The sequence below is a fragment of the Mya arenaria genome, chromosome 8, assembly GCF_026914265.1.
Source record: "Mya arenaria isolate MELC-2E11 chromosome 8, ASM2691426v1".
In the NCBI taxonomy this organism is placed as follows: domain Eukaryota; kingdom Metazoa; phylum Mollusca; class Bivalvia; order Myida; family Myidae; genus Mya; species Mya arenaria.
The window spans coordinates 34,872,661-34,886,640 of record NC_069129.1 but is presented as its reverse complement, the minus strand read 5'-3'; the positions used below and the strand labels follow the sequence as shown (position 1 = coordinate 34,886,640).

At 38.7% G+C, this 13,980-nt stretch overlaps 1 protein-coding gene across 1 annotated transcript in view; it reads left to right on the top strand.

The window, feature by feature from the left end:
* Positions 1 to 13,980, top strand: part of LOC128242917 (transcription initiation factor TFIID subunit 4-like) — a 38,311-nt gene that overhangs the window by 14,706 nt on the left and 9,625 nt on the right. The window contains exons 6-10 of the mRNA XM_052960350.1: positions 6,356 to 6,445; positions 8,297 to 8,440; positions 8,824 to 9,032; positions 10,822 to 10,994; positions 11,711 to 11,841. Coding sequence (XP_052816310.1) covers positions 6,356 to 6,445; positions 8,297 to 8,440; positions 8,824 to 9,032; positions 10,822 to 10,994; positions 11,711 to 11,841 — 747 coding nt within the window. The remainder of the gene's footprint in view (positions 1 to 6,355; positions 6,446 to 8,296; positions 8,441 to 8,823; positions 9,033 to 10,821; positions 10,995 to 11,710; positions 11,842 to 13,980) is intronic.

The following is a 13,980-nucleotide window of genomic DNA, read 5'->3' as shown; positions in this document are numbered from 1 at the left end:
ATGTTAGGCTGCTTTGATGTTTTGTTTCCTGGACATACATGTACGTTAGGCTGACATTGATGTTTTGTTTCCTTGACATACATGTATGTTAGGCTGGCATTGATGTTTTGCTTCCAGAACATACATGTATGTCAGGCTGGCATTGATGTTTTGCTTCCTGGACATACATGTCTGATAGACTGCTTTGATGTTTTGCTGCCTGGACATACATGTATGTTAGGCTGACATTGATGTTTTGCTTCCAGAACATACATGTATGTCAGGCTGGCATTGATGTTTTGCTTCCTGGACATACATGTCTGATAGGCTGCTTTGATGTTTTGCTTCCAGAACATACATGTATGTTAGGCTGGCATTGATGTTTTGCTTCCAGAACATACATGTATGTCAGGCTGGCATTGATGTTTTGTTTCCTGGACATACATGTATGTCAGGCTGGCATTGATGTTTTGTTTCCTGGACATACATGTCTGATAGGCTGGCATTGATGTTTTGTTTCCTGGTCATACATGTATGTTAGGCTGCTTTGATGTTTTGTTTCCTGGACATACATGTACGTTAGGCTGACATTGATGTTTTGTTTCCTTGACATACATGTATGTTAGGCTGGCATTGATGTTTTGCTTCCAGAACATACATGTATGTCAGGCTGGCATTGATGTTTTGCTTCCTGGACATACATGTATGTTAGGCTGCTTTGATGTTTTGCTTCCAGAACATACATGTATGTTAGGCTGGCATTGATGTTTTGCTTCCTGGACATACATGTCTGATAGACTGCTTTGATGTTTTGCTGCCTGGACATACATGTATGTCAGGCTGGCATTGATGTTTTGTTTCCTGGGCATACATGTATGTCAGGCTGGCATTGATGTTTTGCTTCCTGGACATACATGTCTGATAGGCTGCTTTGATGTTTTGCTTCCAGAACATACATGTATGTCAGGCTGGCATTGATGTTTTGCTTCCTGGACATACATGTCTGATAGGCTGCTTTGATGTTTTGCTTCCAGAACATACATGTATGTTAGGCTGGCATTGATGTTTTGCTTCCAGAACATGCATGTATGTTAGGCTGGCATTGATGTTTTGCTTCCAGAACATACATGTATGTTAGGCTGGCATTGATGTTTTGCTTCCTGGACATACAAGTATGTTAGGCTGACATTGATGTTTTGCTTCCAGAACATACATGTATGTTAGGCTGACATTGATGTTTTGCTTCCAGAACATACATGTATGTCAGGCTGGCATTGATGTTTTGCTTCCAGAACATACATGTATGTCAGGCTGGCATTGATGTTTTGCTTCCAGAACATACATGTATGTCAGGCTGGCATTGATGTTTTGCTTCCAGAACATACATGTCTGATAGGCTGCTTTGATGTTTTGCTTCCTGGACAAACATGTATGTTAGGCTGCTTTGATGTTTTGCTTCCAGAACATACATGTATGTTAGGCTAACATTGATGTTTTGCTTCCAGAACATACATGTCTGATAGGCTGCTTTGATGTTTTGCTTCCTGGACATACATGTATGTTAGGCTGACATTGATGTTTTGCTTCCAGAACATACATGTATGTCAGGCTGGCATTGATGTTTTGCTTCCAGAACATACATGTCTGATAGGCTGCTTTGATGTTTTGCTTCCTGTACATACATGTCTGATAGGCTGCTTTGATGTTTTGCTTCCTGGACATACATGTATGTCAGGCTGGCATTGATGTTTTGCTTCCAGAACATACATGTATGTCAGGCTGGCATTGATGTTTTGCTTCCAGAACATACATGTATGTCAGGCTGGCATTGATGTTTTGCTTCCTGTACATACATGTCTGATAGGCTGCTTTGATGTTTTGCTTCCTGGACATACATGTATGTTAGGCTGACATTGATGTTTTGCTTCCAGAACATACATGTATGTCAGGCTGGCATTGATGTTTTGCTTCCAGAACATACATGTATGTCAGGCTGGCATTGATGTTTTGCTTCCAGAACATACATGTCTGATAGGCTGCTTTGATGTTTTGCTTCCAGAACATACATGTCTGTTAGGCTGGCATTGATGTTATGCTTCCAGAACATACATGTCTGATAGGCTGCTTTGATGTTTTGCTTCCAGAACATACATGTCTGATAGGCTGCTTTGATGTTTTGCTTCCAGAACATACATGTCTGTTAGGCTGGCATTGATGTTATGCTTCCAGAACATACATGTCTGATAGGCTGCTTTGATGTTTTGCTTCCAGAACATACATGTCTGATAGGCTGGCATTGATGTTATGCTTCCAGAACATACATGTCTGATAGGCTGCTTTGATGTTTTGCTTCCAGAACATACATGTCTGATAGGCTGCTTTGATGTTTTGCTTCCAGAACATACATGTCTGATAGGCTGGCATTGATGTTTTGCTTCCAGAACATACTTGTCTGATAGGCTGGCATTGATGTTTTGCTTCCAGAACATACATGTCGGTTAGGCTGGCATTGATGTTATGCTTCCAGAACATACATGTCTGATAGGCTGGCATTGATGTTATGCTTCCAGAACATACATGTCTGATAGGCTGGCATTGATGTTTTGCTTCCAGAACATACATGTCTGATAGGCTGGCATTGATGTTTTGCTTCCAGAACATACATGTCTGATAGGCTGCTTTGATGTTTTGCTTCCTGGACATACATGTATGTTAGGTTGGCATTGATGTTATGCTTCCAGAACATACATGTCTGATAGGCTGGCATTGATGTTTTGCTTCCAGAACATACATGTCTGATAGGCTGGCATTGATGTTTTGCTTCCAGAACATACATGTCTGATAGGTGTCTGATAGGCTGCTTTGATGTTTTGCTTCCAGAACATACATGTCTGTTAGGCTGGCATTGATGTTATGCTTCCAGAACATACATGTCTGATAGGCTGGCATTGATGTTTTGCTTCCAGAACATACATGTCTGATAGGCTGCTTTGATGTTTTGCTTCCAGAACATACATGTCTGATAGGCTGGCATTGATGTTATGCTTCCAGAACATACATGTCTGATAGGCTGGCATTGATGTTTTGCTTCCAGAACATACATGTCTGATAGGCTGCTTTGATGTTTTGCTTCCTGTACATACATGTCTGATAGGCTGGCATTGATGTTTTGCTTCCAGAACATACATGTCTGATAGGCTGCTTTGATGTTTTGCTTCCTGGACATACATGTCTGATAGGCTGGCATTGATGTTATGTTTCCAGGACAAACATGTATGATAGGCTGGCATTGATGTTTTGCTTCCAGAACATACATGTCTGATAGGCTGGCATTGATGTTTTGCTTCCAGAACATACATGTCTGTTAGGCTGGCATTGATGTTATGCTTCCAGAACATACATGTCTGATAGGCTGGCATTGATGTTATGCTTCCAGAACATACATGTCTGATAGGCTGGCATTGATGTTATGCTTCCAGAACATACATGTCTGTTAGGCTGGCATTGATGTTATGCTTCCAGAACGTACATGTCTGTTAGGCTGGCATTGATGTTATGCTTCCAGAACATACATGTCTGTTAGGCTGGCATTGATGTTATGCTTCCAGAACATACATGTCTGATAGGCTGGCATTGATGTTTTGCTTCCAGAACATACATGTCTGATAGGCTGGCATTGATGTTTTGCTTCCAGAACATACATGTATGTTAGGCTGGCATTGATGTTATGGTTCCAGGACAAACATGTATGTTAGGCTGGCATTGATATTATGTTTCCGGGACAAACATGTATGTTAGGCTGGCATTGAGGTTTTTCTTTCCTGGACATACATGTATGTTAGGCTGCTTTGATGTTTTGCTTCTAGAACATACATGTATGTTAGGCTGGCATTGATGTTATGTTTCCGGGACAAACATGTATGTTAGGCTGGCATTGATGTTATGTTTCTGGGACAAACATGTATGTTAGGCTGGCATTGAGGTTTTTATTTCCTGGACATACATGTATGTTAGGATGGCATTGATGTTTTGTTTCCCGGACAAACATGCAAATTAGGATGGCATTGATGTTTTGTTTCCCGGACATACCGTACATGTAAGTTAGACTGCTTTGATGTTTTGCTTCCTGGACATACATGTGAAACTGGCATTGATGTTTTGTTTCTTGGGAATCCATATATATGTTAGGATGGCATTGATGTTTTGTTTCCTGGACGTACATGTATGTTAGGCTGGCATTGATGTTTAGCTTTCTTGTCATACATGTATGTTAGGCTGGCATTGATGTTTAGCTTCCTTGTCATATATGTTTGATGGGCTGACACTGCTGTTCTGTTTCCAGGGCATACAGTTACTTTGGGCTGACACTGATATTTCCTGAACATTCATGTATTTTGAGTTGACACCATTGTTTTTCCTGGGCATGCATGTATTTTCGGCTAACACTGATGAATACCAGCCATTTCTGAAGACCATACTAGGAGATTTGGATAATTTGTTCAAGTATTTTATTAACCAATTTTAAACGAAAACCAGGTTATTAGAATGGTGTATGTCGTTTAGCGGGTGGTCAGGTGGGCGGTCGTTAAACTTTAAACTTAAATATCTTTAGTTTCTTTCATCATATGGACACCAAACTTGGCATTAGTAAGAAAATGTGGAGAGCTCGCTTGGGATTGCTTTTGGGTTCTTTTCGTCAAAGGTAATGGTCACCGTAAGAAAATATAGAAATTTCACTTCAAGTCAATAACTACAGTTTCGTTCATTATATGGACACCAAACTCAGTGTTTATTAAGCACATGTGGAGAGGTTCCATGGGATTTTTTTTGGGCTCCATTCTGTTGAAGATCAAGGTCACTGGTTACAAATTGTTTGTGTTAGGTAGGGAAAACAGTGATGAGTATCCTGCATATACATGTAATTTGGGCTGGCACTGATATTTTGTTTCCTAGACATACATGTATTTGGGGCTGACACTGATATTTTAGTCATTGAAATTAGTATTTTGGATGGACAAGCCCAAATTTTTATACTACTTCTTGGAATAACATTTTTGAACAATCTCTGCTGTATAAAACCCATAATTTGCAGGCTTGTGCTAATTTTGACCACTATATTTTGTTTCCTGGACATACATGTACAGATATGTGAACCTTTGGCAATGACAGAGAGGTAGATAAGGTAGATTGGGATCAGTGGTAGAATTTTTAATTCCTTTAATTTTCAGTCAAAAATAATGATAGAAACAATGTAAACAAAAACTTAATATTTGAAACTATTTTTAGATTTTCGGAAAATAATCATGAAATACGTCATGGTAAAGTGACCTGTCAAATGTCAGTGTTTCTGATTGAGAAACTGAAGGAATATAACCTCTGACTTGTAAAATTGTGTATGTCAATTTTCCCGCCAAAATGTCATCACAAATTTATACACTGTAGATAATTAATAACACCTTGGTAATGTTGTTTTCTTTAATGTTTTGACAGTTTTATAATGTCTTTGATATTTACAAAAATGCTGCTTAGTAGGATGCCAATTAACAAAAAATGCTGATTAATGGTCTTTTGTAGCGGACTGGTAACTTAGCAATGATCTCGGCCGAAGTGTGAAGTGATTTGGATAGTTGTTTATTGCACCATGTTCTTGAAAGTGACAGATTAATATGGTAGTTTAGCATGGTTGATAGAATTTTGAGGTTTTTAAAAGAAAATTTAAGGCCGAGTTGATATAATTTTGAGTTTTTTTAAAAGAGCTTTCATTAGCGGTAGATTTTGACAGGAAAGCAGTGTGGTGTTAGAAGGGTCTCAAAAGCTGTATTTTTTACCTATCGCCGGTAGAGTTCACATGTCTGCATGTATTTTGGGCTGATACCGGTGTATTGTTTCCTGGACATAAATGTTTTTGGGCTGACACCAATGTAATTTTGCCTGCACATGTATTTGAGCTGACACCTTTTTTTTGTTTCTTGGACATACATGTGTTTGGGCTGACACCAATTTTTTGTTTCTGGAAATACATGTATTTGGGCTGACACCGATTTTTTGTTTCCTGGACATACATGTGTTTGGGCTGACACCAATTTTTTGTTTTGGGACATACATGTATTTGGGCTGACACCGATTTTTTGTTTCCTGGACATACATGTGTATGGGCTGACACTGTTTTTCTTTTTCCTGGACATACATGTATGTTGGGCTGACACCGATGTTGTATTTCCTGTACATACATGTATTTGGGCTCACACTGATTTTTTGTTTCCTGGACATTCATGTATTTGGGCTGACACTGATGTTCTATTTCCTGTACATACACTTATTTTGAGCTGATCTCAGTGTTTTGTTTCCTGGATGTAATGGGGTTTTTTAATTCCAGGATGGCAAGCTTGAGCCTGAATTGTTCACAGAGAGACTTCAGAAGGAGCTCAAGTCCTCACCACAGCCATATCTGGTACCCTTTCTTAAGGTAAGTACCTGGAAGTTTCATGTATGAGGGGTGTCCCAGTAAATCATACAATTTGTTTTTATTTTCCATGGGTTTCAAAAAGACCAGGTAGCTGGGCAAAATAAAAGGACAACAAAACAGCAATTAGTGTCATCCCACCAAGCTTCTTATTTAGTGTCCCTTTGGTATCTGATCTGTGAGGTTCCAAAAATTGCCACCATTGTTATTTGGATATAATTGCATACCATCATAACTTCATCAGCTTCAGTTTCAACAGACCTTGGTCACTATCTTTAATACTATTTTCGAGTGCACATGATTGCAATAGTTCAGCTCAAATATGCTTTATTTGTTAAATTTAGCTTGATCCATGTTCCGTCTACTAAGTGTGTTTTTAGTTAGTTTTGGTTTTTCATGAAGAACCTGATATGTTTTTTAAAATCATCACACAATCGCATATTTCAATCTTAAAAGGGTTGGTTTTTAAAAGGCCCTTTAATTTATTAAACCTTTCTTAGCCATATTTAAGTTTATGAAATAAAACTTGAATCTGCTTAAATTGAAAATTGTCAAATCAGAAAATTACGATGATTATTGTAAACCATGCAATATTAGATATGAAAGCAAAGTATGTTTTTTTGTCTATGAACATGTCAACACCTTCAGCAAAGTTTTAAAGAACATGGCAAGGGGCGAAACAACAACCCAATCGTGTGAACAGTGTGTACTATTAATTTTGTACTCTGCTAAATGGCAGAGAGAGTTTTTCACATCTTCACACATTGAGAACAGTGTTGAAAGTACACAATAATGCTATGATTCACAGTATGCATGTTTATTATTTAAATACAGAATAATTTTATCGTAAAATATTGAAAAAAATATGTAATAAAACTAACAGTATTTTTACCCACCAAATTTGCGATTTTCCACTGCCAATATAACTAGAGCAGATGTGATTTACGTCCCTTTGAAATTAAATAAACAAGCTCGTTTTTTCCCATTGATTTATCTTAAGAGCCGAATTCGGCCTGAAATTTACTAAAGTATCTACCATACAATTTTGAAACTTTAAATATTAAACTACGTTTATTTGTTCTCATCTGCTGATTACCCGATTTTCCACTGCCAATATAACTAAATTCACCAGTCGATGTGAGTGACATCCCTTTGAAGTGAAATGAAAACAAACAACTTTTCTTCTATTTATTACTCTATATTAAAGCAATTTTGACCAGAAATGGACTTCGAAAAAAAATGACTCAATAATAAATCGGATCCAGGAATTTTATCTTGGAAATTCTTGGACGGACATTTAAGGTATGCCTTTAAATAGCCCCAAATCAAAAATATTCCAGAGCTAGCCATTCTACATAAATAGCTGTCAGTCAAATAAACTATGGAGCTGAAATGACATGTATTGATGTTCACTGTTTTGATAACCGTATTTACATGTTATTTTTAATTTACTAGAATAACCCTCATAGAACCAGGTCCAGATTCTGGTAAAATCCCTGCTATATGTAAAGAGATTTTAGGGCTATATGCTCGAAGGGCTTTTACTAGTTTAGGCAGTGTTCAGTACCAAATTGTTGGGGCCCTGAGCGTTGGTTTGGGGTATAAATTTGGTTATTCCAGTGTCTGAAATGACCTGACTTCCAAAGGTCTGTTTTTTCACAGGCTGTAAAGCATTTGTCTCATTAAAGGTATTTTGTTGTTTCACACATTTAAACATGCTAGTTATGTTTCTAACCCTATGCATCAGAAAGTTTAAATATCAAAATTAAGCACTTAAAAACTAAAAGTAAGCACTTCAATATTATAATATATTATGCCTTACATGTATACATTTTCTTCACGGGGACCTTACAGAAAAGCCTGCCATTGTTGAGGCAGTCGCTCCTGAACAACAAGATGACGATAGAGGGAGTAAAGCCCCCGCCTCTAGATATTGTACAACAGGGCTTGCCTGTCAGCAGTATGCCTCCTACAGCTGCATCAAGTGCACAACCCCAGGTACATGTATATCTCCTGATGATCTTTACAACTTGGCAAAATATGCACAAGCATGAGTCTGGTTATATGTGTGCAGTGCATGTTCAAATATAAATTTCACGTCATAGCTGAGCTTGTAACATTTTTTCAAAGCAAAAGAGTCAAGAAATGTTTTGGGCTTTTTGCCCATAATTGAAACTTATGTTGCATAGTATGCCTGGTCCAGTATTTCTTTACAAGATCATCATCTCAGAATCACTCTGCAGTCAACATAAATGTATATTGAGATGTAAAAATACAAATTCAAGCATGAGATGTTTTAAGAGTTTTCCAAAAATTCAAACCAAGAGTAAAAACCAAAATAAAAACGAGGAGTCATAACATAATATCATTTCTTTCATTAGCAGGTGATTCCAAAATTTGTTGGGCAGGCACATCACAAGCCTAGTGCACCTCGCCAGGGTGGGTCAGGAAAGCCAGCCCTCAACAGACAGATGAACATGGTGGGGGGTAATGTGCCTAGCACGGTAAAGGCCTTCCAGTCTCGTGTCGCAGGCCTCACCCCCAGTCCTGGCCCCCCACAATCTCACAAACGAGTCAAGGAGTCTTTTAAGTAAGATTATACATGTACATGGTTATATCTAATTTCTAGTTAGAAGATTGTCTGTGTTTTTAAAGTGCAGATTATTTATTATGTGAAGAGGAACGCCCCATAAACCCAGATAACCTGAATGAATGGTAAAAGTCCTAAGACATCAGTTTAAATGTTTAGAACAGGCATTGATTTTATATTCTTGCACACCAGATAGGCATATCCGGTGAATTGAGCCATGCTGGAAAATCCCATATGGCACCCCCATGCCTGATGTCTTGCACGCAACAGTGTGCCACTTCTGATTTCTTTTATTGTATGGTTTATAAAAAGTACATAATGTCATTTCAATAACACTCCATTTAATACATATATATGTAAGCATGGAAGCTTTTTAATTAAAAACAAAAATAAATAATCGTCAAAAACATAATTTTTAGAGAAACTATTTGACCTCAACAGTGATCTAAAATTATTACGGCTATAATATCAGTAAATAATGTCACACATGCAAATCGGTGAAATGTCCAAAATGCTTTTTCAACAATAACTTTTCCACAAATTGATAAATTTAGGTACGCAAATCCGACTCTCTGCAAGGCTTGTTAAAGGCGTTAGCACAGCCATACTCGATTGTTCTTTCTTGAAACACTTGTGAAATCATTTGTATTTGTTGGCGTAAAATTTCTTGGTTTTCCAAAAATTTACATTTTTGTGGGTACTTGAATTCTTGGTTTTTCATTTTTGAGGGAAAAAAAATCGAAACTGCAATCGTTCTAAATCGTCTGCATAATCTCCACGAGCTGGGCATGTTATATCCGTCTTCTACATCACACGGTTTATGACACTCACTATAGTGGTACGACATGCCAATTAGTGCATATACCCATGTCAATTATCGATTTAATTGGAAACAAAGTTCATAAGAGAAGATGCACTCTGATCAAAGATATAGATAGGCGAAGCAATTGAATGCCAATTAAGGATTTTGCAAACTGTGAAAACACTGAGAATGTGCGTATATTTGATTAAACAATCCCAAAAGGTAGCTGATGTTTACAAATTCAATCACTTTCTTGAAAGTTTTCCACATTTACACATCAAATATTAACTGTTTTTAAGTACATTTTACAAATATCATTTCATTTCATTCCTTATCATTTCAATATTTATTCACACATTTTTGTTTAATAAAAATATTGAACACGTTGTTTTGTACATTGTCACTAAAAACAGTCAACGGAAAATCCTTGTATTGCGCATACGCCGGTAATACTCATTTTAAAAGGATACAACTCACTGCAAATGCAAATTGCATTCTTTACCATTGATTTTCTTTTAGGTGTTCAGTTACTCCAATGTAATCGATTAAATATTTCATTAAAGAAAAAAATTGGAGTACCGACATTCAACACACACATCTTGTAAACCTGGAGATTTTCATGAACAGCACACGTTCAAGCGCGTGTTTCTGTCATTTGATTCATAAAAAAACACAGTGAATTGAATTGGTTTATTATTTGTTAAAGGCAGATATAATATATTAACAAAACAATAATAGTAAGATATACAGTGATATCGGTATTTACGGTGTATACTGCGATCTCTGTAAAGAATATACTAGAGTTTGTACATAAAATGGCACTTGAAAAAGTGAATAAAGGGCATATATTTTGTGGGATCTGAAAATCATGGATCACCCAACCCACGAAAATTAATGACCCTCGAACGTTAATGATTTCACAGTAGTTAATGGTAAAAACACCACTCAGTAATGGCAATGATTATAAAAACTAAACTATTATTTTAGAGCAGACGACGATGACATTAATGACGTGGCAACCATGGGTGGAGTGAATTTGTCAGAGGAGAGCAAAAACATACTCGCCACCAATGCTGAGTTTATAGGGGCACAAATCAGGTCGTGTAAGGATGAAGCTTTCCTCCATCATGGACCCTTGGTGAAAAGGATACATGCAATAGGTAAAAAGAACAGTCACTGATTCATTGCTGCGTATCCCTTAAATAAAAAAATAATTTCAAGGACCAATTTTTTTTTTCTTTCTTTTTTTAAGGCTTTTTGTAAGAATGCTATTGTCATTATTGGAGTATGGTTTAAAGGTTTAAAACTACCTTTTTAAACATACACTTAAACAATTATTTTTTTAATTATTTTTCTTTTTTTTACCAAGTAACTATAAAAACTGTAGGGTCAGCTCCTATATCATAGGTAGGGTCGGATAACCTGGACCAAATGTGGTTTTTAAGGCCTAGCCCTGTTGTGTCATCAAGATGCTTGCAAAGTTGCCAAAAGTGTTTGTTTACTGACCTATAGTCAGTGACAGTTGTTGACAGTCGGCCATATGCGTTAACATGCGGTACTGGGCAATGTTGGCCATTTTTGTTTACACGCGGTAAAGGGTTTTATAAATTCTGGGGGAAGAAATGGTTAAAAAATATAATTTTAATAATTTTATGGACAATGTAGTATAATACATGTATATATTTTTCTATGCAACCAGGCTTGTTTATTATATCTGTGTAAAAAAAAAATCTTTTAGGGCTTAGATGTCAAAACGTTAGGGGATGATGTTTTTTAATGAGATCCTGTTGATGTTTATCAGTCATAATATACACTAACTGTGTGTCAAAAATAGACGTAACATGGGTTTAATTTCTGGTCTGTTTTGTAACTGCAGCTAGTCGGCACGGAGTCACAGAAGTCCCGACTGAGGTGGCAAACCTCATATCCCACGCCACACAGGAAAGACTAAGGCACATTGTGGAGAAATTGGGAACCATAGCTGACCAACGCACAGAGATTTATAAAGTATGGAGAGGTTTTAACTTGTTACCGAAAAAATGGTCCTTATATTGTGTCTCCTTTTATTGCATGTATCTTACCCCACTAACTGGGTCTCTATGCAAGTCTCTCTCACTGTCTGAGTCTGTCAAAGTCTCTATGCCAATCTCTCTCAATGTCTGAATCTGTCAAAGTCTCCATACAGGTCTCTTTCATCCACTGAGTCTGTCAAAGTCTCTCTCACTGTCTGAGTCTGTCGAAGTCTCTATGCCAGTCTCTCTCAATGTCTGAATCTGTCAAAGTCTCTATGCAAGTCTCTCGCACTGACTGACTGTGTCTGACAAAGTCTCTATGGGAGTGTCTCTCACCGACTGACCATTTCTGATGAAATCTATCTCACCAACTGACTGAGTCTCTCGAAGTCTCTATGCCAGTCTTTCTCACTGACTGACTGAGTCTGTCGGAGTCTCCATGGGAGCCTCTCTCACCTACTGACTGAGTCTGGCAGAGTTTCTATGGGAGTCCCTCTCACCAACTGACTGAGTCTGGCAGAGTCTTTATGGGAGTCTCAAACACTAGCTGACTGAGTCTGACAGAGTCTCTATGGGAGTCCCTCTCACCAACTGACTAAGTCTGGCAGAGTCTTTATGGGAGTATCAAACACCAGCTGACTGAGTCTGACAGAGTCTCTATGGGAGTCCCTCTCACCAACTGACTGAGTCTGGCAGAGTCTTTATGGGAGTCTCAAACACTAGCTGACTGAGTCTGACAGAGTCTCTATGGGAGTCCCTCTCACCAACTGACTAAGTCTGGCAGAGTCTTTATGGGAGTATCAAACACCAGCTGACTGAGTGTGACAGAGTCTCTATGTGAGTCTCAAACACCAGCTAACTGAGACTGTCAGAGTCTCTATGGGAGTCTCCCCCACCGACTGGCCGAGTCCCTATACCAGTCTTTTTTCTGCCAGCTGACTGAGTTTGTCTCTGTTGAGTCTCTTTCACTGACTGACTGAGTCTTGAAGCCTCTTTCTGTTTCCCTCTCAATGACTGTCAGAGTCTCTGTTGAGTCTCTTTCACTGATTGACTGAGTCTTGAAGCCATTTTGTGTTTCCCTCTCAGCGACAGACTGAGTCAGTCAGAGTCTCTGTTGAGTCTCTTTCGCCGACTGACTGAGTCTTAAAGCCCCTTTTCCCTCTTAACGACTGACTGTGATTGACTGAGTCTTGAAGCCTCTTTGTGATTCCCTCTCACCAACTGACTTAGTCAGTCGAAGCCTCTATGCAAGTCTTTTTCACCCACTGACTGTGTCTGTCGGAGTGTCCATTGGGGCCTCTGTGACTGTGTCTGTTCAAAGCCTCTATGCAAGTCTCTCTCACTGACTGACTGTGTCTGTTGAAGCCTCTATGCAAGTCTCTTTCATCAACTGACTGTGTCTGTCGAAGCCTCTATGCAAGTCTCTCTCACAGACTGACTCAGTCTGTTGAAGCCTCTATGCAAGTCTCTCTCACCGACTGACTGAGTCTGTTGAAGCCTCTATGCAAGTCTCTCTCACAGACTGACTGAATCTGTTGAAGCCTCTATGCAAGTCTCTCTCACTGACTGACTGAGTCTGTTGAAGCCTCTATGCAAGTCTTTCTCACCGACTGACTGTGTCTGTTCAAAGCCTCTATGCAAGTCTCTCTCACCGACTGACTGAGTCTGTTGAAGCCTTTATGCAAGTCTCTTTCACCGACTGACTCTCACCAACTGACTGTGGCTGTTCAAAGCCTCTATGCAAGTCTCTTTCACCGACTGACTGAGTCTGTTGAAGCCTCTATGCAAGTCTCTTTCACCAACTGACTGAGTCTGTTGAAGCCTCTTTGCAAGTCTCTCTCACCGACTGACTGTGTCTGTTCAAAGCCTCTATGCTAGTCTCTCTCACAGACTGACTGAGTCTGTTGAAGCCTCTATGCAAGTCTCTCTCACCGACTGACTGTGTCTGTTCAAAGCCTCTATGCAAGTCGATCTCACCAACTGACTGACTCTGTTGAAACCTCTATGCAAGTTTTTCTCACCGACTGACTGTGTCTGTTCAAAGCCTAGATGCAAGTCTTTCTCACCGACTGACTGTGTCTGTTGAAGCCTTTATGCAAGTCTCTCTCACAGACTGACTGTGTCTGTTCAAAGC